At 44.0% G+C, this 26,038-nt stretch overlaps 1 protein-coding gene across 10 annotated transcripts in view; it reads left to right on the top strand.

Annotated features, from left to right (window-relative positions):
- CCSER2 (coiled-coil serine rich protein 2) overlaps positions 1-2,332 on the top strand; it is a 150,451-nt gene extending 148,119 nt beyond the window's left edge. For 5 of the 10 annotated variants that reach the window (XM_057530571.1, XM_057530570.1, XM_057530568.1 and 2 more), the window contains one exon: positions 1,386-2,332. In XM_057530571.1, the coding sequence (XP_057386554.1) occupies positions 1,386-2,204 (819 nt within the window). In that variant the 3' untranslated portion in view covers positions 2,205-2,332. The remainder of the gene's footprint in view (positions 1-1,385) is intronic. The other 5 variants (XM_057530576.1, XM_057530574.1, XM_057530572.1 and 2 more) reach the window with 3 other exon arrangements.
- Positions 2,333-26,038: the final 23,706 nt, after the last annotated feature.

The raw sequence follows: 26,038 nt of genomic DNA, 5'->3' as shown, positions 1-26,038 counted from the left end.
CGTCCACTGCTGGTCAAGGAGGTGAAAAAAGGAGCAAAACACAAATGATGCAACATAAATAGATTCACCCTTTCTTTTGGGGAAATTAGAGATACTGTGTAGATTTGTTTGTGGATTAGCATAGTAAAAAAATTATTAGTAAAATATGATCTTTTAAAAACATTCATGTTTCAAAGCCCTTTGCCAAATTTTTTGACATTTTCAGCCCACATCATTTAATAGAACGTATATGTGAGTGTGTGAGTGTGTGTGTGTGTGTGTGTGTGTGTGTGTGTTTAAACATTTAGAGCAACTATTCCTGCATCATGATATGACCAATAGGCTCTGCCCCATAAACTTTTAACTGTTTGGGCCATTGAAAGATAACTTTAAGATTCATATTTCTTTACTGAATGTCCCAAAGTAATGGAAGTTGTATGTTTCCTCTGATTTGTATAGAATATAATCACACAATAAGCTCCAGAGAAGTGTGTGCAAGGCATGTGAGCCTTAAGAACTTTACTTTTATAGGCTTCTGAGCTTTAGTTCAAGTTACAGGCAACTTGAAATCTGTTTTAATCTCAGACATCATTCAAAAGGCTGGTTATTTTTAGTTTTATTAATGGACATTTGCTCTTGGGGAAGGTAAATCTGTTTTTCACATATCAGCCATAAGAGAACCTTGGTTGATCCCTCAAATGGCAGTGAGACAGAACAAATAAGCTGTGAAAACATTTTATTCTGAAACTTTTCAATAAGAATATTAAAGGTAGGTTAACATTAGCTAAAGATGTTGACCTATTTTTTTTTAAGTTATTAGAATTTCACATCAACTGAGAATATAATCTTCATTCTAAATTGTTTGCCTGCTGGTAATTTTAATTCTCAATAGAGGTACAGCACCTGACACTTTGAAGTTAATGCTTCCTCTGGTGAAGTGTATTGAAGTGGTATAGAGCTTTCCTTAAAAAATAAGCCTTTAAAATGGGTAATATTCTGAAGGTCATAGTTGCTATCTGAATGTTATATGGAGATTAAACCAAAGGGCTCTAGAAATCATTCTGTCAAGCTCTCTTATATATGAAGTTTTAAATAATTAATGAATCAATTAAGGTAGGAATCTTTTTTTATAGTAAATCAGTACTTTAATATTTTTCTTTTCTCCTGTTTGATTTTGGATCTTGTTTAGTGTTTACTGCCCGTACCATTTTTTGTTTGCATCATCACTCTTGTATGTGTCTTATGAATTACTTGAATATTGCAATTTATTTTTTAATTAAAAAACCCCCACATGCTTCTCATATTAAAACATAATAAGTACCAACACAACCTAATTGGAACTTATATTAGTTCTGGGTGTTATTTCTAAAACGAATTGTTGCTAATGTTGTTTTTAATTCTAATAGCCTCAAGTACTACAGCCTTCCAGCAGCCTTCCCAGACCCACAGACCACGCCCAGGGAAAACTAGTAAAGCCACAACATATCGAGGCCCACAGTGAGTGCATAATCCAGGGCATACATCAGGCTGTTGCACCTCTGGATGAAAGCTTTACACATGGCTTGCAACAAGAAAGCAGCAGTGGTCTGGAAGACCGGCCTTTTTCATCAAGCCCACAATTCACTAAGGATGTGGTGGAGAGTACACCTTCTGAAGCAGACTTGAACATGACCATGAATGCTCAAGAGCCTTATCATTTGGCAAATAATCAAATTAGTGACATGCAGTTTGTAACCACTTCTCTTCAGACACTTCCCCAGTCAAGTATAGTAGACCAGGCTAAGAGAGTTGGAAGAAATCAGTCTTCACCAGAGGGCTACACATCTCAGCCCAAGTCCTTGAAGCTTTTTAAGCCATCCATCTTGAATTCTGTGGTACCTCCTCCAGTTCCTGAAACGTGTCCAAGTGGGAATCCCACTTGTAAGAAGTCACCAATAATCACACCATGTAATTCTGCAAAACTCCAGCCAACATCTAGTCAAACAAATCTTGCAAATAATCCAAATCCAAAAGCGTCTAAGCTCCGCCCCCCTGCTGGCTCTTTCAAACAAAAACAAATAAGCAACCCCCGACTAGAGCCTCAAAACTTCCAGGCCAAGACAAGCATCCCAAGGCCACTAACAAGAAGAAAAGAAATCATGCAGAATCCTAATGACAATTTGAATTCTGGGGATTGTTTGGCCTCTAATCAATATTCTCGTCTTCCTAAACCAAAGATACATTAAGCATAGCCATCACCTGCCAATTTGTTTTTTTTAAAAAACAGTCTGTAATAGCTTTATGTGCAGTTTGCTACTGTGATGGAGGTTCCATTAAAAGCTTGCAAATCTAAAAATTAAAATGTGGAAGCTTCTACTAGTTTGGCTCTTCCATTTTATATCCTGGGTGAAGTACATAGTATTTGAGCATATTTGTCTCAGGTAAACACAAAAGTTTACTTACCCATTCAGAGGTCTACAGAAGGCTCTAATCATGTTATCCATCCCTCTGCACGTCAGAAAATTCATAATATTCCACTTAGCAGGCAACAAATGTGCTTTGCTGATTTAGTCCTTTTAAGGTCTGTATTAATTGTGGTTGTCAGAGCCTCACCCGTTTTCACTTATCCCTCCTGTGAATATGGTTACTATTTTAACTAAAGATTTGGTGATAACGGAAGATGGTAGTCTGTAAGTAGAGTTCTGGCCAGTGATTTGTATATTTAAAAGGTCTATGCAAAAGCTCTGTGATGAATACAGGAGATCAGGCTTTTATTGGGAAGTTTATGTAAGTTTTATTTTTCTTTGCTATAGTCTCAATATTTATTTACCAGACAAATTCCCCTGGCTAAAAATGTTTCATATTATATATATAAACCAATTATATGTTGCTTTAACATCTTGTTTTACACACACACACACACACACACCCCATTTGTGTTTGTTTTTGTTACTGAATAAATTTTGGAAAGCTCGAGTGAGGATACATCTTGAAACCTGACATAAAGATGTATTCATTTGTAACATATGTTGGTGCTGGAGTTTTGCTGGTAATTCCATTTTGAACCCTATCGGCTTATGGATCCATGATAGCTGTTTTGAGGTTCCACAGTATATATTTTAAATTAAGTCTTTATTGTAATGTTTATATTTATTGACTTTCTGCTAATATCTGAAGACTGGAATAATGGACTTGAAATGTTTGCACAGAACTTTGATGGGATATAAATATCCCATATATAGGGATTTAAAACTATTTTCTATAGCAAAGCGAGTTAAAGTATTTTGAGTATAATTATAAATTTAAGTAAGACTATCTTGAGAAAACCGGAATTCATAATAGCTGTGTTTTTTTGAGTTTTCCAGGTTTCCCTTTTATGTTGGTGTATGTTTGAATGACAATTTCTTGAAAGTAGATTTGGGAAGAAAAATAAAATTGGAAAGGGGAAATTATGTTTTATTAAAAGGTATTAAAAGATATTTCAATGGCAATATGTTTATTTATTTTAATGTGCTAGGAAGGTAGCTGTGGAACTGCCAAGGGACCATATGCATTAACCTAATTATGCTGCAGGCCGCTTGTCGGGTGGTTCAGTAAATTTGCCCTCCTGTTTTCCCAAATCATGACATCTCTAGGCTGTTCAACTGTTGCTGCTTTTGTTAGAATTAATGTCTTTCACACAGATAGTATTTACAGTGTCAATTTTTGTTGTGATCAGCTGACCAAAAATTTATCAAAAGGGTTTATGGCCAAAAAATCAGTCACTCAAATTCCTAGGGATCCCTTTAAAAAAATGTACATCGCCCCATTTTAGAGGAACAACACAGCAAGTACTCTAGCGGAAATTTGAAAAGAGGTGTTTACTACCATTTGATGCAATCTTCCCTTACCTATAAGGAACCATTTGAGTGAATTTGCCATTCACCAGATATCAGCCATTCTTGGATTTGGTAAGAGGTGAGCAACACAAATCTAGTATCATACTCTCATCTGACAGCACTTCTGCCAGAGAAGCACTAAAGTTTAGAAAGTTTTTCACATAGTCCAGATACCGTTACTATGCTAAGCAATCAGACATATCAGGAAGGCTCTTTTTTCTTCATAGGGACAAGCAGTAATAGCTGAAGCTGTAAGTGGGTACATGTGGTTTTTATTTTGAAGGAGAAAGAAAACTGATCTCAGGTATTGCAAATGGGGTGTTTCCCTAAAGTAAAACATACTGATTAGTAGGTCTTGGTTTATTTAGAAATTGATATAAACTCTTGTGAAACAATATTAACAAGTAGGCCTTTATCTTTAGGGGAAAATCTTTAAATTTTTACTTTATTTTTAACCCCCTAGTTTGAGGGAAATGTCTTTATTAAAAATGTTGACCCCTGCAATATGTTTATTCTAATCCTTTTCCTGCTCTGTTTTTTATCCCTGATGAATTTGCAGAAATATTAATCCATCAGTTCAATTTCTCTGTACCTTTGTTGAGCCTTAATCTTGGCAGAAGGCTCATTAATATAATTATGAAGCATACTATTACATTTAAGAGAAAAAAATCTAGGATGCTTGCACGAAACAACAAAGTATTTGCCTGCTGTTTTCTTTAAAAACTGCAAGAATATTATGCTAGTCTGCTCCTTAGTAAATGTTAAGTCAGAAATGAGGTGAGGCTGTAGCTCACCTGAATAATCAGAGCTCACTCAGATTTGGCTTGATCTCTCTTTAGTGCTTCTGTAAGTCAACTCTGTGCCAAATCCTCCTGCACAGGAACTCAGATCACTCTTTTCCTTGGTTCTTGTGATTTCGGTGAAGATGGTGGCAGTGTATGAATTCTAAATCCCAAGGAAGAAGTCTTATGGGCATTGGTTAAGTTTCACATTGGTGAAAGAGAAAATAGAGTATGTAGAATTATACATTTGGCTGTTAATGGGATGCATATAAAATTCCTTAAAGACAACTTGGCTAAGGAGTTAATCAGTACAGGTGCAGATGATTTTAAGGCATTAAAGGATTGTATAGTAATATCATTTAGAATGTTTCTAATAACTGAGACCCTCTAGCATTTTTCTTTTGGAGTCTCATTTTAATTTGTGCAATATTTTCAGGCATATAGACTACTGTTCATTGTATTTATATAGATGTTAGGGAACTTTACTAAGTATTTTAACAAGTAAAAATCTGAATATGAAAGAAAATAACAGATTTGCACTTTAAATGAGCTTAATTGCTTGGAGTTGTGCCTGAAATATCGAAATGCCTCCTATCGGGTGTGGCTTTCTTTGTTGAAATGAATTTCTCTATAATTGTTGCTGTTCGAAGTACAGCCTTTCACAGTTGTATTCTAAGCATGTCACTTTTTCCATTAAAGCACTGAGTTCTTTGAATGTTTCATTGTCCCCTTAAGTATTTTACTCAGATGCATCAGAGAGAACATGGTCCCCCTAGAGCTGTCACTTCTAAATCTTCCTGTAGCATGGATGGTGTAACAGACACAGAGGTGCACTCTTCATTTCTGAGCGGAGTTGTCATGATGGTTTCCTGGTCTCTAGGGCACTGAAGATGTAATTTGGAATCACCAAATAGGCCTGCAGTGAAGAGCAGTAAGACTGCAGCATAGTTTCAGTTTACTCTCAATCTTACATAATAGTTTTTGTGTTTATGAATTAGTTGGGGTGGTTATGTTTGCATGCATTTGAACATTAATTATAGCTGTAATACAGATACCTGATGTTTTTCCTTGGGGATGATGGCCTTGCTATTTTTCTTAATTCTGATGCCTGAATTATATTTTAAAATTTTCTTTCCACACCTCCCTTCAATTTTTCTGCTGCAGCAATTCGAAAAAGTATGTTTGGGTAAATGATTATGATGGTGAGCACCAATCTACAACTATGCTGTTAAAGATACATTAGATGTTTAAACTTTGTTGGGGGAAAGCTACCCACTTTCTCCTTGGTAAACCATCGCCATAACAAAATAATACTGACCCTAAGAATTTAAAATCTCTTAACTCACTGCTGACTAAAAACAGAAACACCACGATCTTTAATGTCTGCAGTATTGTTTTTCCCATTGATTTAAAAAACCAGTTCAGAGTAAATACTGTATATTAGAATTTGCTTGTAAAATGAATTATAAAAACTGGATGTAAAGTCTCTTTCCTGAAAATGTTGGCATAGTAAATAAAAATAAAGTTCATAATTATAAAAATTTCCTTGTCCTTCTCAACATTGACATCCACAGTGTACTTTTTCTCATATCTTTTTTCCCACAAAGATCTAAAATATTCATTTCGTTGATTTTTTTTCAAACTGTATCATTTCACACACTCCCTTCAGCATACGCACCACACTCCCAGCCCTGATTGAGTAAAAAGGAATAGGGAATTTATAATTTATTTTCCAGTTTAGCTATATGTGATAGACATTGTATAATAGGATATTTGAAGTTGCTGCAGTGATATATCACATTATTACAGAAAATGGTTCCATAAATGCCAGAAAAAGAGTGAATGAAATTTTATTAGTAATAAATGTGATAATGGCATTTACCATGTCGTAAGACACCTATATCAGTTTTAAGGCCCTCTGAGTTGTTAGCAAGTATTCTCTTAGATTAACTCAAAATTTTTCCTTTTTAGTCTTTCATCAAGTGCAGTCATTTGTTTCCCATTATGTTTTTTCCCCACATTTTCCATTCTGAAAATCTTTTTCTTCCCCCACAGAGAAAACAAGTAGAAGTTCTAACTTGTGTTGATCGGGTTAAGTAATTTTGCTGGGTATCTTAGCTATTCCATCACTGTGCGGGCTGCTGGGTGGGCAGAGATGAAGGCCACGTGGTCTCTGCCTCCTGGAGCTGAAGAACCCACTGGTGGTTTTTAATACCGTCTCATCCAGTTCATCATCTTGTTCGGAGCATAACAGTAAAACTCCTCTCCACTCCTTTCATTTCATTCTGGGCTTTAATTCCCTTGTGCTATTCTCATCTTTGCTTCTGTGTTACCTTTCTTGGTTACAGTTCTTTGTTTCCCTTTGAAAACCTGGCCTTTTATAATAACCTGATTTTATTCAAGAACTCCTTTCTCAGCTGTACTGGATAGTCTTAAGTATTCTGCATTCTCTTCCATAGGTGATTTGGTCAAGATTTAATTTTGAGGTTTCTCAGCTATCTGAAGCCGCCTTCCCTTTCTGACTTCAGCCCATAGATGTCTTGCTTACAGGGGCCCAGCCACTGAGGTAGCAGTCTTAATTCACAGTGTCCTGTTACAGGATTATAGCAGTGTCCTGTTACAGGTGCGGGGCCGGGAGTCAGTCCCACAGCCTCACACACAGAAGAGCCTGTGGGCCAAATGGAGGTCCCATTTCAAACATCTTAGATACTAACAGGCATAGTAACACAAACCTTAGTTTATAAAAAAGCGCTGTGACAAGTACTCTGATATGTGCTGTATGTGTCCATTACAGTCATGATAGCTAATAACCCTTGTCCTTGGCGTGCCAGTCATCATTCTAAGCACTCTATGTGTTACTCTTTAGCAACAATCCTATGAAGCAGGCACTAGTATCTCCGTTTTACAGAGAGGAAGGTAAGGCTCAGAGAAGTTAAATAAGCTGCCTAAAATTTCACAGCTATTAAGTGGCACAATAGAACTGGAAACCAGGCCATGTGGTTCAGGGTCCATGCAATTAATGACAAGGCCATTACCACTTCCCAAGGTATATTTCATCTCAGTTCATTTTCACAACAACCCTTCCTTTCTCACGTGATAAAACTGAGACTCAGGGTGTTAAAAGTCACTTGCCCAAAGTCACACACTTATTTAGCAGAATTGGTTCGGGGTGGGGCTGAAGCCAATATATTTTTATTGAATTATGCTGCCACCTAGTGGTAAAATTTGGAAACATCCTTACACAAACATTGCCTTGCCCGTTTCCAAGACTTCAAAGCTGCTTAATATTTCAGAAGACAGAAGCCCTGCAAAATCCCCAAAGCATTATAAAATAAGAGTGAAGGGACAACAACTACATGATAATGGTGGAGGCAATATCTTTTAACTGAGAGCAGACTTGGTTCTGAGTTTCCTGGCAGCCAAGGCAAAGAGGGGAACTTATATGTGTTCCATTTTTCTCACTGCCAGAAAAAAAGTAGATCAGTACATCACAAGAGTTATCCTGGTCTTGGACTTCATTAGTAATTCAACAACAACAGCACTAAAAATCCTGGAGGTTCCCTCAGTGTGGACATTCATTTACCTGGAAAAGCCAGCATAGAGTCTCAATAGAACTGGTGTGCCTGTTTATACAGGAGCCCTGGCTCAGCCTCCTACTCTCCGCAGGCAGTCACTCCTAGGATGGGAATGCCCTGTGAAGGCTTCAGCAGACTATCCACTAGATCTTTTTTTTTTAAATTTAATTTTATTTTTTTATACAGCATGTTCTTTTTAGTCATCAGTTTTATACACATCAGTGTATGCGTGTCAATCCCAATCTCCCAATTCATCAAAACACCCCCCCACCCCGCCACCGCTTTCCCGCCTTGGTGTCCATACATTTGTTCTCTACATCTGTGTCTCAATTTCTGCCCTGCAAACCGGTTCATCTGTACCATTTTTCTAGGTTACATGTATATGCGTTAATATACGATATTTGTTTTTCTCTTTCTGACTTCACTCTGTATGACAGTGTCTAGATTCATCCACGTCTCTACAAATGACCCAATTTCGTTCCTTTTTATGGCTGAATAATATTCCATTGTATGTATGTACCACATCATCTTATCCATTTGTCTGTCTATGGGCATTTAGGTTGCTTCCATGACCTGGCTATTGTAAATAGTGCTGCAATGAACACTGGGGTGCATGTGTCTTTTTGAATTATGGTTTTCTCTGGGTATATGCCCAGTAGTGGGATTGCTGGGTCATATGGTAATTATATCTTTGTTTTTTAAGGGACCTCCATACTGTTGTCCATAGTGGTTGTATCAATTTACATTCCCACCAACAGTGCAAGAGGGTTCCCTTTTCTCCACACCCTCTCCAGCATTTGTTGTTTGTAGATTTTCTGATGATGCCCATTCTAACTGGTGTGAGGTGATACCTCACTGTAGTTTTGATTTTCATTTCTCTAATAATTAGTGATATTGAGCAGCTTTTCATGTGCTTCTTGGCCAGCTGTATGTCTTCTTTGGAGAAATATCTATTTAGGTCTTCTGCCCATTTTTGGATTGGGTTGTTTGTTTAATATTGAGCTGCATGAGCTGTTTATATATTTTGGAGATTAATCCTTTGTCCATTGATTCATTTGCAAATATTTTCTCCCATTCTGAGGATTGTCTTTTTGTCTTGTTTGTAGTTTCCTTTGCTTTGCAAAAGCTTTTAAGTTTCATTAGGTCCCATTTGTTTGTTTTTATTTTCATTACTCTAGGAGGTGGAACAAAAAAGATCTTGCTGTGATTTATATCAAAGAGTGTTCTTCCTATGTTTTCCTCTAAGAGTTTTATAATGTCCAGTCTTACATTTAGGTCTCTAATCCATTTTGAGTTTATTTTTGTGTATGGTGTTAGGGAGTGTTCTAATTTCATTCTTTTACATGCAGCTGTCCAGTTTTCCCAGCACCACTTATTGAAGAGACTGTCTTTTCTCCATTGTATATCCTTGCCTCCTTTGTCATAGATTAGTTGACCATAGGTGTGTGGGCTTATCTCTGGGCTTTCTATCCTGTTCCCTTGATCTATATTTCTGTTTTTGTGCCAGTAAAATATTGTCTTGATTACTGTAGCTTTGTAGTATAGTCTGAAGTCAGGGAGTCTGATTCCTCCAGCTCCATTTTTCGTTCTCAAGATTGCTTTGGCTATTCGGGGTCTTTTGTGTCTCCATACAAAGTTTAAGATGATTTGTTCTAGTTCAGTAAAAAGTGCCATTGGTAATTTGATAGGGATTGCATTGAATCTATAGATTGCTTTGGGTAGTATAGTAATTTTCACAATATGGATTCTTCCAATCCAAGAACATGGTATATCTCTCCATCTATTTGTGTCATCTTTAATTTTTTCATCAGTGTCTTACAGTTTTCTGCATACAAGTCTTTTGTCTCCCTAGGTAGGTTTAATCATAGGTATTTTATTCTTTTTGTTACAGTGGTAAATGGGAGTGTTTCCTTAATTTCTCTTTCAGATTATTCATCATTAGTGTATAGGAATGCAAGAGATTTCTGTGCATTAATTTTGTGTCCTGCTACTTTACTGAATTCATTGATTAGCTCTAGTAGTTTTCCGGTGGCATCTTTAGGATTCTCTATGTATAGTATCATGTCATCTCCAAACAGTGACAGTTTTACTTCTTCTTTTCCAATTTGTATTCCTTTTATTTCTTTTTCTTCTCTGATTGCCGTGGCTAGGACTTCCAAAACTATGTTGAATAATAATGGTGAGAGTGGACATCCTTGTCTTGTTCCTGATCTTAGAGGAAATGCTTTCAGTTTTTCACCATTGAGAATGATGTTTGCTGTGGGTTTGTCATATATGGCCTTTATTATGTTGAGGTAGGTTCCCTCTGTGCCCACTTTCTGGAGAGTTTTTATCATAAACGGGTGTTGAATTTTGTCAAAAGCTTTTTCTGCATCTATTGAGATGATCATATAGTTTTTATTCTTCAATTTGTTAATATGGTGTATCACATTGATTGATTAGCATATATTGAAGAATCCTTGCATCCCTGGGACAAATCCCACTTGATCATGGTGTGTGATCCTTTCAATGTGTTGTTGGATTCTGTTTGCTAGTATTTTGTTGAGGATTTTTGCATCTATATTCATCAGTGATAATTGGTCTGTAATTTTCTTTTTTTGTAGTATCTTTGTCTGGTTTTGGTATCAGGGTGATGGTGGCCTCATAGAATGAGTTTGGGAGTGTTCCTTCCTCCGCAAGTTTTTGGAAGAGTTTGAGAAGAATGGGTGTTAGCTCTTCTCTAAATGTTTGATAGAATTCACCTGTGAGGCCATCTGGTCCTGGACTTTTATCTGTTGGAAGATTTTTAATCACAGTTTCAATTTAATTACTTGTGATTGGTCTGTTCATATTTTCTATTTCTTCCTGGTTCAGTCTTGGAAGATTATACCTTTCTAAGAATTTGTCCATTTCTTCCAGGTTGTCTATTTTATTGGCATAGAGTTGCTTGTAGTAGTCTCTTAGGATGCTTTGTATTTCTGCGGTGTCCGTTGTAACTTCTCCTTTTTCATTTCTAATTTTATTGATTTGAGTCCTCTCCCTCTTTTTCTTGATGAGTTTGGCTAATGGTTTATCAATTTTGTTTATCTTCTCAAAGAACCAGCTTTTAGTTTTGTTGATGTTTGGTATCGTTTTCTTTGTTTCTATTTCATTTATTTCTGCTGTGATCTTTATGATTTCTTTCCTTCTGCTAACTTTGGGTTTTGTTTGTTCTTCTTTCTCTAGTTCTTTTAGGTGTAAGGTTAGACTGTTTATTTGAGATTTTTCTTGTTTCTTGAGATAGGCTTGTATTACTATAAACTTCCCTCTTAGAACTGCTTTTGCTGCATCCCATAGGTTTTGGATCATCGTGTTTTCATTGTCATTTGTCCCTAGGTATTTTTTGATTTCCTCTTTGATTTCTTCAGTGATCTCTTGGTTATTTAGTAACGTATTGTTTAGCCTCCATGTATTTGTGTTTTATGTTTTTTTCCCTGTAATTGATTTCTAATCTCATAGCATTGTGGTCAGAAAATATGCTTGATATGATTTTAATTTTCTTAAATTTACTGAGGCTTGATTTGTGACCCAAGATGTGATCTATCCTGAAGAATGTTCCATGGGCACTTGAGAAGTGTAATCTGCTGTTTTTGGATGGAATGTCCTATAAATATCAATTAAATGTATCTGGTCTATTGTGTCATTTAAAGCTTGTGTTTCCTTATTAATTTTCTGTTTGGATGATCTGTCCATTGGTGTAAGTGAGGTGTTAAAGTCCCCCACTATTATTGTGTTACTGTCAATTTCCTCTTTTATAGCTGTTAGCAGTTGCCTTATGTATTGAGGTGCTCCTATGTTTGGTGCATATATATTTATAATTGTTATATCTTTTTCTTGGAATGATCCGTTGATCATTATGTAGTGTCCTTCCTTGTCTCTTGTAACATTCTTTATTTTAAAGTCTATTTTATCTGATATGAGTATTGCTACTCCAGCTTTCTTTTGATTTCCATTTACATGGAATATCTTTTTCCATGCACTCATTTTCAGTCTGTATGTGTCCCTAGGTCTGAAGTGGGTCTCTTGTAGACAGCATATATATGGGTCTTGTTTTTGTATCCATTCAGCGAGCCTGTGTCTTTTGGTTGGAGCATTTAATCCATTCACGTTTAAGGTAATTATCAATATGTATGTTCCTATGACCATTTTCTTAATTGTTTTGGGTTTGTTTTTGTAGGTCCTTTTCTTCTCTTGTGTTTCCCACTTAGAGAAGTTCCTTTAGCATTTGTTGTAGAGCTGGTTTGGTGGTGCTGAATTCTCTTAGCTTTTGCTTGTCTGTAAAGCTTTTGATTTCTCCATCGAATCTGAATTAGATCCTTGCTGGGTAGAGTAATCTTGGTTGTAGGTTCTTCCCTTTCATCACTTTAAATATGTCATGCCACTCCCTTCTGGCTTGTAGAGTTTCTGCTGAGAAATCAGCTGTTAACCTTATGGTTGTTTCCTTGTATGTTATTTGTCGTTTTTCCCTTGCTGCTTTCAATATTTTTTCTTTGTCTTTAATTTTTGCCAATTTGATTAGTATGTGTCTTGGCATGTTTCACCTTGGGTTTATCCTTCCTGGGACTCTCTGCGCTTCCTGGACTTGGGTGGCTATTTCCTTTCCCATGTTAGGGCAGTTTTCGACTATAATGTCTTCAAATATTTTCACGGGTCCTTCCTCTCTCTCTTCTCCTTCTGGGACCCCTATAATGCGAGTGTTGTTGCGTTTAATGTTGTCCCAGAGGTCTCTTAGGCTGTCTTCGTTTCTTTTCATTCTTTTTTCTTTATTCTTTTCCACAGCAGTGAATTCCACCATTGTGTCTTCCAGGTCACTTACCTGTACTTCTGCCTCAGTTATTCTGCTATTGATTCCTTCTAGTATTTTTCATTTCAGTTATTGTATTGTTCATCTCTGTTTGTTTGTTCTTTAATTTTTCTAGGTCTTTGTTAAACGTTTCTTGCATCTTCTCGATCTTTGCCTCCATTCTTTTTCCAAGGTCCTGGATCATCTTCACTATCATTATTCTGAATTCATTTTCTGGAAGGTTGCCTATCTCCACTTCATTTAGTTGTTTTTCTGGGGTTTTACCTTATTCCTTCATCTGGTACGTAGTCCTCTGCCTGTTCATGTTGTCTGTCTTTCTGTGAATGTGGTTTTTGTTCCACAGGCTGCAGGATTGTAGTTCTTGCTTCTGCTGTCTGCCCTCTGGTGGATGAGGCTATCTAAGAGGCTTGAGCAATTTTCCTGATAGGAGGGACTGGTGGTGGGTAGAGCTGGCTATTGCTCTGTTGGGCAGAGCTCAGTAAAACTTTAATCCGCTTGTCTGCTGATGGGTGGGGCTGGATTCCCTCGTTGGTTGTTTGGCCTGAGGCGACCCAACACTGGAGCCTACCCGGGCTCTTTGGTGGGGCTATTGGCGGACTCTGGGAGGGCTCATGCAAAGGAGTACTTCCCAGAACTTCTGCTGCCAGTGTCCTTGTCCTCACGGTGAGACAGAGCCACCCCCTGCCTCTGCAGGAGACCCCCCCAACACTAGCAGGTGGGTCTGGTTCAGTCTTTATGGGGTCACTGCTCCTTCCCCTGGGTCCCGATGCACACACTACTTTGTGTGTGCCCTCCAAGAGTGGAGTCTCTGTTTCCCCTAGTCCTGTCGAAGTTCTGTAATCAAATCCCACTAGCCTTCAAAGTCTGATTCTCTAGGATTTCCTCCTCCCGTTGCCGGATCCCCAGGTTCGGAAGCCTGACGTGGGGCTCATAACCTTCACTCCAGTGGGTGGACTTCTGTGGTATAAGTGTTCTCCAGTTTGTGGGTCACCCACCCAGCAGTTATGGGATTTCATTTTATTGTGATTGCGCCCCTTGTACCATCTCATTGTGGCTTCTCCTTTGTCTTTGGATGTGGGGTATCTTTTTTGGTGAGTTCCAGTGTCTTCCTGTCAATGATTGTTCAGCAGTTAGTTGCGATTCCGGTGCTCCCACAAGAGGGAGTGAGAGCATGTCCTTCTATTCCACCATCTTGAACCAATCTCCTATCCACTAGATCTTACAGGCCCCGGTGCCCACAGGTTTGGTACTTTTGGCCCAGTTATATTTCAAAAGCAGCACTGAGGACCTGACACCCTGGTTTGGACTTTGAAGAATGACAATGATGGTGCTCAGTTGTGTCGTGAACTCGCAGAAATGAACTCTAGACCTGAACAGTCCAGTAAAGTGGCTGTGAGCCACATGTGGCTACTGAGCTCTTGAAATGTGGCTAGTCTGAATTGAGATGTCCTGTAAGTATAAAATCCGGATTTCATATAGAATATCTCACTAATAATTTTTATACTCATTACATTTGGAATAAATTTTTTCATATTGGATTTAATAAAACATGTCATTAAAATTAATTTCATTTATTTCTTTTACAATTTTTAAATGTGTCTTTTAAAAAATTTAAAATCACATATGTGGCTAGCATTGCATTTTTGTTAGTGCTGGTCCAGACCATTTACCCTCCTCTTCCTGGCTCCTACCAGAGAGCAGGTGGACTTGGCAGTGTGGTTGCCCTGTGATGCCCAGGACTCTTAAGAATCTTCTGTGCTATCAAGAGAAGAAAACTTGTCTTTGTCTTCCAAATACAGGCTGGCTGCAGAGGGGATATGCAAGACCCTGATACGAACCATACCAAAGCTGGTTTCCAGTTGGAGAATTTGACTAAAATATTCAGTGGTCTCAAACAACTTTGCTCTGTCAGTTGGGACATCTGGTTCTCTATATGTGTGTAAATAGTCCTGGGACGGGGGCGTGGGGGTATTGCCAATAGCGGGAGAGGAAGAAGCAGAAAGCAGGTCTGTTTTTCTGAAGTCCAAAATGAACAACCCCATGTACCTGAAGTAGGTCTCTCCTTTGTAAAATATTCTTCAGTTTCCAGGTATATATTGCTGAGTCCTCTTCAGGGTCTAGGTCCAGGGGCCAGGGTTTGGACTCCACCCTCTAAGGCACACTCTGATTTGCTTTTGCATTGGTTATAGCTTTAAGAGGCCAATCTCTGCAGATTTCCTCTGGATTTTGAAAAGGCTAGAGGCAGGGAGATGAGAGCATAAGGTTTTTGTAAACTATAAAAAATCCGAAGTGCATACAAGTGTACACACTTTCAACCATGAAGCAACCACAAGTCCCCAATCACATAACTGAGCTCATCATTACTGTGATTCCATTTTTTTCTACATCATGTGTTACAATATTGAGTCAATTTCCCAGAAGTTTCAGTGGCTTTTCTCTGACTACGCCAATCAGTAGCAAACCCTCACAGTCACGTTAAGTGAATGTCAGCAGATCCCAGTGTGCCATGCTCTGCATAATGACTAAATGAAGCAAAATTTCTTTAGAGCGCTGTTGGAGGACAACAGGAATCTCTGGCAAAATCCAAAAGATGGCATCAACCTCTTCCATGTACCCTGGGAAGACTGGCCAAAATGTGATGGCAACTTGCCTGGATGGGCTTCTTCAAACTTTCCGGTCTACTCCTAATGCATTTAAGGGCATACTCCAACTCTTAGATAAGATTAGGTAGGACCAGTGCCCACCTGAGTTATCAGAGGGGTGTGTGTGCCTCCCACACAGTAACTCCTCCTTAAGTATGAGTTTCCACATCAGGGGAGACAGATGTGCATAAGGCCTCTACCTGGGGCTGGAAGGAGGGCAGAGAATGATTGGGGCTGGAAGGGGGGCAGGGAATGATGAGAAGCCTCCTGCTGAGGTGCACAGGATTCACTATGGGGCCTTGGCTCTTTGGTAAGTCTGAATTTTGGGGATAGATCTAAAAGACTCTAGTAGCCTGTAGAGGACACAGCTTTGGAGCCAGGAAGGTGACTGGCTCTTGGAGGGCACTCCATCAGTCCTGCTGAATGACTGCAGGGATGAAGCTGAGTGAGCAGTGCTAGTCTTGCTGCCTGTTACTCTGGGCCACTTCTTTTGTTCTATCCCACATCTTTAGGGCAGCCCTGGAGGGGACTTGCACCCAGCTCAGGCTAAAGTTCTCATGGGAGGGCCAAGACCCTGGGCCAGTAGGTGCTTCTTAAGCCCCCAAGAGGAAGAGGAGAGGATGCTCCCCAGGGAGTGGCTATCATAGGAGGTCCTGTTCTATCAAGTGTCCTCCAATTTGAGTAAGGCCTGTGGAAGTGCTGCAGGGACCTCCTCCCCTCTTCCTCCTCCTGCCCCCCGGTGGTGCTTCCTCCCCAGGGCGTTTTCCCAGACGGTTCTGACCTGCGGTGGCCAGGTTCCAGGACCTGCGTTCCCAGAAATGGCCACACGGGGGCGCGCGGCTCCCGTGCCGGAGCAGCGTCTGGGTCTGGGTCGGGAGAGTAGGGAGAAAGGCAGCCAGGCCGGGGACCGAGGACGACTCCTGTTAGGGTCGCAGGGCCCCTGGGCCCCCTCCTTGTACGCCTGTTTCAGGGCGGGATACCCCTTGAGCATCTAAGGGGGACGCCGCTGCACCTGGAGGTCTCCTCCGACTTCGTTTCCAAGGACGCCCGGGCGGGGACCGCTGGTGCAGCCTGGGTTCCCGCCCATCGTCCGGGAACGGTAACAGTAACTTTTTCCTGCAGGGTTGTTGAGAGAAGGAAAATGTTAACAGGGCTCAATTAGTACTTCTCAAGTGCAGGGGAGATTGACAGGGGTCTGTGCTGGGGGTTCGTCCTGGCGGCGGGGTGGGCTGCAGAGCCGGAGACAGGGCGCCGCGGAGGCCTGGGAACCACAGGCAGGCTGGGGGCTCCATCAGGAACCCTCTGCGGTCCCCGCTTCTCTCTTCCTCCCCGCCTCCGGGCATGGGTCTGTTTGTCTGTCTGTGTTTCACAGGGCCCCAGCCTTTGCCCCCAGCTGGGGAGCCTGCACGATGAGAGAATTGGGCTGGCCATAAAGTTGACAGCTGGAGCAGGGGTTCCTGACCTTCAGTCCTGTCCTGAGTGATACAGGGAATCAGCCTCCAGACTCTCAAAGGAGAGGTTGGGACGACGGGGTCCTGCCCAGGTACAGACCCGGTGACAAAGGGGCTGGGGCCTGCACAGTAGCGGCTCCAGCGCCCGGCACTCACTACAGGCCCAGCACTCCACGCCTCATGTGGTACCTCATTTAATCCCACCACCGCTCAGGGACATAGGTGCTCATGGTCCTGGTTTTACAGGTGAGAAAAAGGAAGCACAGTCAGCTTAAGGAACTTGCCCACAGCTATCCAACTGTAGGGGGTACAGGGCTGTGGGGTTCTGACCTTAACCACTGCAGGTCCCAGGACCTAGACTCACCCGAGGCTTGAATCCCTGCTCTCCTAGTATCTGGCAGCTTCTCAGGTTTGCTATCTGAGCTCAGCATCCTTGTCTAACACCACCTACACCTTCCAGCACTGCTGGGGTGAAATGAGTTTCTTGTAAGACACCTAGGGCAGGTCTAGGCCCAGAGTAAAGGCTGACCCATGGTGCAGAATTCCACTTGTGAAGGACCAGGGAGGTGTCTTATAACTCCCGGGGGATTCTGTGTTTTATGTGAAAGTCTGGAGTTCTTTATTCAACAAATATTTTTAAGGTGTTTGCTCTATGTCTGCCCCAGTTCATGGTGTTAGGGATACACCAGTATGGAGAAAAAAGACACAAATCCCTACCTTCAAGAAACTTACATTCTGGTGGGAAAGACAGAAAAGAAGATACATAGACCTTTAAAAGGTGATGTGTGCTAGAGAAAAAAAGCAGGACAGGAGAGGAGGAGCTTGTGTGAGTGTGTGTGTGTGATTCTGTTTTTGATTGGGAGGCCAGGGCAGGCCTCACTGAGAAGATGCCATTTCACTTAATCCCTGAGGGACCCCACCCTCTGACCCGAGGCTGCAGGGGCTGGAGAAGCAAGTTTACAAGCCCTGGTGCAGATAGGGTGCATACTGAGGGCCCACCAGAGTCCTCAGCATTGGCATCTGTAGAAAAATGATGGGTCATGTTTTCAAAGGCTCCAGAGACAGCATTTCCTGTAAAAACAAGGCCAGGGACATGGAAACAAGAAAATCGACAAAAAGGTGAATGTCCTCTAGACGAGTAGCTGGTTACAGTTGTAATATATTTGACTATATGATAACGTGGAATTTAAAACTTTAGATAGCAGCGGGCAGAAATGTGGAATTTGACCTTCATAAAGTGCTTTATTTAAAATCATTAGAAGTTCTGCCAGTTAATGTGCTGAGGAGGCAGCTGCAAGGCTCCCGACTCATGTGTGTCCCCAGCGTCCTGCTTTGGGAACTCATTAGGTCTCCTGTGGATGGGTCTGCGAGGAGTCAGCCCGTGGTGGCCCTGGAAGTCAGGGCTCCCAGCCAGCACGGTTCTCATTGTCTGCTTGGCAGGCAGATGCCCCAGCCGTATGTGCACAAGTGCCTGTCTCTGTGTGATTAGATTCCAGAGCCCAGGTCCTGGCACAGTCCTCTGCTGACTGCCCAGAGGTTGACAATCTTGTCCTGATTTGGCCTGGCTGTAGGACTGAAAGTCTCACCACCCGAGAGGTCCCTTCAGTCCTGGGAAAACCTGGAAGGCTGGTCATCCGTTGGGGGACCAGACACCCTCCCTAGGTCTCTGCCTGCCTCTCCGTCTGTAGCCTATAGATGACCTCTGACTACCTGCTGATTGATGCTATGTTCCTGCAGGGCTGTGCACTTGACCCTGGGGCATCTCAATTTCACACAGCTACTTCTGGGCTTCTTCCCTGGCCCTTGGGCATTGTGGCTTTCCAGCCTCAGTGTGGGAATCCCAAGGGAGGGCTCTGATTGGGCCATCCAGGAACTGCTGACTGTGGCTAGCCAGGAGAGGGCTGCTTCTGGGAGAAGGAGTGCAAGGGGCTGTCACAGAGTGACTTGTATGGCAGAGACCATATCTATAGATTGGTGTTATTATCCCCATTTTACAGAGGAGGAAACTGAGTCTCAGGGAGGAAAAAATACTTAATCCACATCATATGGCTGGAAGTGGTGAGCTGAGATTCAAACTCAGGTCCAAATGACTCCAAAGTGCTTCTCCCTCTGTACTCCAGGCCTGTTCTGCGGGGAGCCACGTGGAGAGCCCGTGGGCTCCTGATCGACCTCTTAGGGCAAAGGAGGCTGGGCCTTCTGTTCAGTGCCCTTGGCTTCCAGGTCTGGCTTTCCAGGTGTCAGTTCCTGTCTGGGCCTCTAGATGTCGCCCGCCTCCAACGTCCATTGTAGGCTGAGCTGTGCTGTTCCCAGGATTAGCAGGCAGAGCTCACAAACTCTGTGCTCGACTTCCACTCAGGTGGAAGGGCTGGGCCTCCCTCTCGCAGGCCCCTGAGGCCCCAAACGCTCTCAGCACCTGGGAGACTGCGCATCTGGGCGGGAGGGAGGGTGGGAGGAGTGGGCGGGGCCGTGGTCACCGCGTGCCCCTCCCCAAGCCCCTCCTCCGCGCCGGAAGTTCCGCCACCCACGGGCCCACAGGCCTTTTCACTTCCCGCCTGGCTCAGGTAGGTCTCTGGGGTACACGAGCCGGTCCGTGATGGAGCAGCTCCAACGCCCAGGCTCCGCTGATGAGCAAATCCCCACTTTTCGTTATTCTGGTGCTGTGGGTCTTTCCCTTGCTGACCGTGCAGCTCTCATTTGCCGACCCCGCAACGCCTGCGCACATGGGCCGGAGGAGCCCTGGACGTTCCGGTCTCTGCCCGTAGTGCCCCTCAGAGGGGTGCCCCGACCACCCTCTCTAAAGTCAGTGGTCAGCCCAGGCACACCTGTCGACTCTGCTGCTTGAGTTCCTTCCCAGCACGCGGCAGACGTGAATTTGACCGTCATGGACTTGGGTGTATCGAAATAGTCGTGTTATTTCTCTGCGACACAATTCTGCGTGGCTCACAGGCCCCGTTTCCACTAGAGAGCGACACTGTGACAACCTGAGGTAAGTCTGTGACTTTTCACTAAAATGCAGTCGCTTTGGGTTAATGCTTTCGTCGGGTGCCTGGGGAAGCTCTTCCCCTCCCCCCTTCCCTCGCCGGTCGGGGCGTGACTTCGCTGGGGGAAGCTGGAGGAGAGTGGCGTCCGGCCTCAGGGCACCTTCTGTCCTCCTCGGCCGCACCTGAGGGGTCCCAGGCCCAGCCAGGATCAGGCGGCCCTGTGCCCACCGCTCTCACCGGCCCCACCACCATCTCAGCTTCGCCTCCCCTTCATCCCAACCACCGGGCCTCTTCCACTGCCTGGGTCCTGAGGAGGGGTACACAGGTGCTCTGGAGGGGTGTGTCCTGAGGCGTTCGTTGGGCTGGGTCTTAAACAAAGGCCTTCTCCACTGTTTGACGTTTCAACTAGTAAAAACCCGAACTGCTAGCCATCATCTCTCACCCAGCATGACATTATGCGTCACCGGTACCCCCATCCACATGCACCATCGCCCCTAATCCTCAGCAGCTCAGTGACTATGAGTGTTGTTGCCCGTGTCAGCTGCCGAGCAGGGTGAGCGGGTTACGGTCAAACCCAGACCCTCCTGACTCCAAGCCCAGGTTTTCCACATGATCCCACAGGGCTCCATGGAGGACGGTAGGTCAGAGGCAAGTCCGGCAAGAAACTGTGCCAGTGCTCCAAGGAGGCTGAGCCCAAGCCCAGAGGGAGCCCCACAGGCACGCTGCCCTCTTGGCCACAGTCCCCGCCCACCCCAGACTCGGGGTTGGGGTGGGGAACAGGACGGTGTAGAAGAGAGAAAATTGGAAAATGAGCAAAAAGTGGGGGAAGAAGTAGAAGAGCCCAAGGATGATCATCATCCTTCCCCCCTTTGGGGGAGGTCGAGCCATGTGTTTCTTTTTGGAGGAGGGGGGTTAACACAGGGTGACTGTCTTTGTCTATTTGGGCTGCTACGCTGGAATAGGCTTATAAACAGAAATGTACTTCTCACAGTTCTGGAGGCTGGAAGTATGAGATCAGGGTGCCAGCTTAGTCGGGTTCTGGTGAGAGCCCACTTCTTAGTTGAATGCTGTCTTCACACTGTAACCTCACTTGGCAGAGGGGTGAGGGGTCTCTGTTTGAAGGTCATTAATCCCATTCACAAGAGGTCCACCCACAGGGTTTAACTACTTCCCAGAGGCCCCAGCTCCAAATACCATCACGTTGGGGATTAGGATTTCAGCATATGATATTTTGAAGGGAAACCAGCAATTCAGTCTGAAGCAGTGACAGAGCTGGGATCCATCCCCTGTTCATCTGTGAGGGGTGCCTGGGGCTTTGTGATGTCCTTGACAGATTGGCTTTGCCCTCCTGGGCTCTGGGGCTGGAACATGAGGCCAGCTTCCCCCACAGCTGCTGCCCTTTCATCCTGGGCCCCAGGATGAGCTCATATAGCACAGGTGCCAGCCCGTAGTGGGGAGATCACAGCTGAAGCAGGGCTGCCCTGCTGAGCCCAGCCTCAACTAGTGGTCCTCAGTGGGCCACACTCATAAGCAGGAGAATAAGTGCTGACTCATATGCCACTGAGTGTGGTGGTTGTCCAGCAAAGCTGAACGATTAGTGCCATTTTGGGGTCAGGTCTGAATGAGTTACAGCCCAATTCCATGATATAAAAGACTTCATGGAGACACTAATAGTTTGAAGATTGTGCAAGCTAGACTGCCATTGGTTTTCCTGGGGGAGGAGTTTTTGTTGTGTGTGTGTGTGTGTGTATGAGTGGTGTGTATGTAGTGTGTGTGGTGTGTGAGTATGTGATATGAGTGAGATATATATGGTGTGTACGTATGGTGCGTGTGTGTGGTGTGTGTGAGGCATATACGGTGTGTATGTGTGTGGGGGTGTGTGTGGGTGTGTGTGTGTGTGTGTGTGTGTGTGTGTGTGTTTGGCGGGGAGAGGACATGATCTCCGGTCAGGGCTCAGGCAAATGGCCTGCACAAGGTGAGGGGCTGGTTTCCCACCCAACGCCACCCTGGATGGAGCTCCTCCTAGACTTTACAGATGAGTCGGCTTGACACTGCAGCCTCATTATTAGCCGTCTCCCAGTCCTGTACGCCTTCTGCTTATGGAACAGTTGCTGCCTGTGGGTAGATTCTGATTTTGTCTTCTTTCCTCTGTTGGGTGGAGGTAAGGCCGTTGTCCCGTCTCCATTCTGATGCCACAGCAGGTGCTGCCGCCGGTGAATCAGTGTTTCCAAGCATTACAGACTTCCTGGTCCTCCCATAATTTAAGTACAACTTTGTGGTCTAAAGATCCTGATTTGCCCTGAGTTTACATGCCAGGAAGTGGTTTCCTTCCCCAGAGCCATAAAGCACTGCGAATAGGGGCCTGAGGGCCCAGCACAGGTGTCCACAGCAGTCAGCCACCAGCCAGGAAAAGCCATGACATGAGCAGTGGGCCGAGGTGTGGTGGGCAGGCCACAGCCCATGCAGATCCACCATTAGAACTCAGAGAAAGCGGAGGCAAGGCAGCTTCACAAGGTTCCACCCTCTGGTTTGATGGGGTAGGTAGAAGCCTCCGGAGGGTTCCTGTGGGGCATTGACAGCTGGCTTTGGCCAATCACTGCGGGCTCCCCTTCCCTGCCTTGCTGCCCACTTGGACATGGTGGGTGACTGGGGGAATTTCTGGCCAGCTCTGGATCTCCCCTATCTCCACCCGCTCCCCATTCCCCACCATCTCATGTCTTCCTGGGCATTGCTTTGTGCAAAGACAGAAAATACTGGGGAGTTGTCAGAAAACGCAGGGGCCCCATAGGATCCACTGGGTTTGATGTCCAAGCTTCTTTTCTGAAACTCAAAACGGGAGCAGATTTTCAGCAGCCGCTCCAACTCCTTTCGATATGATGAAATAATGAGAAGCAATTGCCCCGTGACATCTGACACAGAACGTTTCTTTTTCTAGTTTACCCAAATAACAAGATAGTTTTATTTATAATGAGATAAACGGAAAGGATGCTCGGTAAGGCTTGCAGTCATTATAGAGCTATTTCTATGTTAATGGCGATGAGAAGAGAATGCAGAAATGGCTGTCACAGATTGAAAGGGGGTGATGTTAAATATGCCTGTTGCAATGTAACCAAGGTGGAAGGCCCCATTTCAATAAGGAGGATGAACAAGCAGTGTATGAGGCCCTTCCCCAGGGTCCTTCCAGCAATTGCTCTGGTTTTCTTACATCAGGCATTTGCTCCTTTAGGCCTAGTGCAGGTGTTCCTGGGGATGACCCCAGGGATCCTATGGGATGCAAACCTCAGGTGGTCGGCCTGGGCACCAGCAGGCCTGGGAGGAGACAGACCACAGTCTAAGGGGCCAAGGAAGGGACCTGACATTGAAGACAGGGCCAGCTGACTCCATGCTGGGCCAGGGGTGAAGCCATGGGATTGACTCAAGTAGATGACAGAAAACCAGATCCAAACTGGCTTAAGCAGAAGGGATTCGATGTGGCTTGATTTGGGCTTAAAGGAAGCCGTAAGAGTGCCGTTTCTCGTTTTTCCTGCTTTGCACTCCATTCTCTCCTATGCTGTGTCTTGTCTCAGGCTCCCCGTCGTGGTTAGACCCTTACGCCTGGCAGTGCAGCCACATCCTGGCAGGCTCTGAGGAAAGAGGGACAGCCCCTTTCTAGGGCATCCAGGAACGTGTCATTGCCTACCTTTGACTCTGGCCTGTGTGCCCATCCCTAAAACAACCCTTGTGCCAGTCGAAATGCAGTGCTCTGGTTGGCCAGGCCCAGGCCATGGACTCTATCTGAATCACATGGTCCCCAAATGATGGTCCTCCATCATTGCCTGAGTCTGGTGATTCATTCTCACTGACAGTGCTTGATGACAGGGAGGCAGGTGGGATGAAGCAGGGTCCAGCCCAGAGCCCACTGGGAGGTTTTAGGAAGGCAAAATAACATGGGTCCCACAAATGTGGAATTCCCACCCATATAGCTCTTCGGTCCATCCTCTTTTCTGCCTGCATTGCTGATGCCTTGTTTTGAGCCCCCATTTTTCTTTTCTCCCTCCGGAATCATTACTGTCTGAGACATTTTTGTGGAACACAAAACCTCAGCATGCCGCTCCTCTTTCACTACCCCAGTGGTTCTCACTCCCACAGGATGAGGCCAGAGTCCTTAGTGTGACGACAGAACCTTTCCTGGGTAGGCCTCTGTCCCCTTCTACAGCCTCCTCAGACCAGTCCAGGTCCTCCAAACATCATGCTTTTCTCATGCTTGTTCTTTGCATATGCATCTGCCTGAGGTGCCCAGCCACCCCTGCTGTCCAGCTAGAAAAACTAGGCCCAGGTTCTCCCAGGCATTAGTCTGTGCTCAGGCTCTCTGTGCTGGCTCTTTCTTTATCGGTTTTAAGAGCTGCCTTCTTGTCTCATGTCCCCAGGAGCCTGGAAGTTCCTTAAGGACTGTGCTGTAAAATATTCTTTTAAATTTTTTATTACGGAACATTGGAAAACTACAGAAAATAACAAATATGTATTCAAAACTCAGATTTGATAGATAACAACAGCTTGCCACATTTGTTTTAGCTTTCTCTTTGAAGAAATAGATATTAAAAAATACCACCAAAGCCCCAATTCCCTGTTCCCTTTCCTTCCGCTCCCAGGCTCCTGCAGTTGGATGGAATCTCTATTCAACATTATGCTCTTGAGAATTATCCATGTTGATTTATGTAAATATGTTTTGCTCATTTGTACCATAATGGAGGGCTTTTGATTTTAAGAATAAACTGTAGTTTACTTATCTTTTTTCTCCTCCCAATAAATGGCTCTGTTTTTGATTTTTCAATGTTATAAACGTGCTACAGGGAATGTTCTTGCGTATGTCTCCTGAGATCACAGGCAGGAAGGTATCAGCAGATAACCCAGTGGTAGAATTGTTGGCTCATAAGTACGTAGAGTCCATGCATCCTTACCTTTAATAAACTTTGACTGAGTTCTCACCAGGGTGTTGTACTTGCTTACGTGCCCCCAAGGGATTTCAGTTCTGAGCTACCCTCAAACCTCACCAACATTGACTGTTAGGAGACTTTTAAATGCTTGTTACTCTGAGTAGAAGAGAATGAAGTTTTGTTTCATTCTCCTTGCCCCATGACTGTTGAGGCTCAACCTTTTGTCTTTTCTCTCCCTCTTTTTTTAAAAAAAATTTATTTATTTATTATTTTGGCTGTGCTGGGTCTTTGTTGTTGCGCGCAGGCTTTCTCTAGTTGCGGTGAGCGGGGGCTACTCTTCATTGTGGTGCACGGGCTTCTCATGGCGGTGGCTTCTCTTGTGGAGCACGGGCTCTAGGCGCTTGGGCTTCAGTAGTTGTGGCTTGTGGGCTCAGTAGTTGTGGCTCGTGGGCTCTAGAGCACAGGCTCAGTAGTTGTGGCGTGTAGGCTTAGTTGCTCCACGGCATGTGGGATCTTCCTGGACCAGGGCTCGAACCTGTGTCTCCTGCATTGGCCAGGTGGATTATTAACCATTGCGCCACCAGGGAGGCCCTCAACCTCTTTTCGTATGTTTGTTGGTCATTCAAATTTTCTCTTCTGTGAGTTGTCGGTTTTCCTAGTGGCTTGTTTGTCACTCTGTGTCCTGGAGCTGCCTCCTTCGTCTGCTGTACACACCATGTCTTATCCATCAGTGTGTCCCTGCATCCCTGCATCTCCCTCAGGGCCAGACCCAGGCTGCCCCTGGCGAATGTTTGCTGGATAGTGAGGAGGTGAACCAGGGGAAGCAGAGAAGCCAGCCCCACTGTACAACCGGGATGGAGGAGATGGGTCTGCCTGCGCTAGAATCTGAGTGAACAGAAAGTTGGCGATGGCCAGTTAGGGCAGGAGGGTGGAAGTTGAGACCCTGAGAAGGGATTTGAGCCAAGGGTCCAAGGCTGTGCTTTAAAGAAAGCCTCTTGAGGAGTGGGGTGGGGAGGAGAAGCTGGGGAAGGGGCTT

This window comes from Balaenoptera acutorostrata, chromosome 16, assembly GCF_949987535.1.
Source record: "Balaenoptera acutorostrata chromosome 16, mBalAcu1.1, whole genome shotgun sequence".
In the NCBI taxonomy this organism is placed as follows: domain Eukaryota; kingdom Metazoa; phylum Chordata; class Mammalia; order Artiodactyla; family Balaenopteridae; genus Balaenoptera; species Balaenoptera acutorostrata.
Note: the sequence above shows the minus strand (reverse complement) of the source record. Positions and strands in the feature narration are given on the sequence as shown.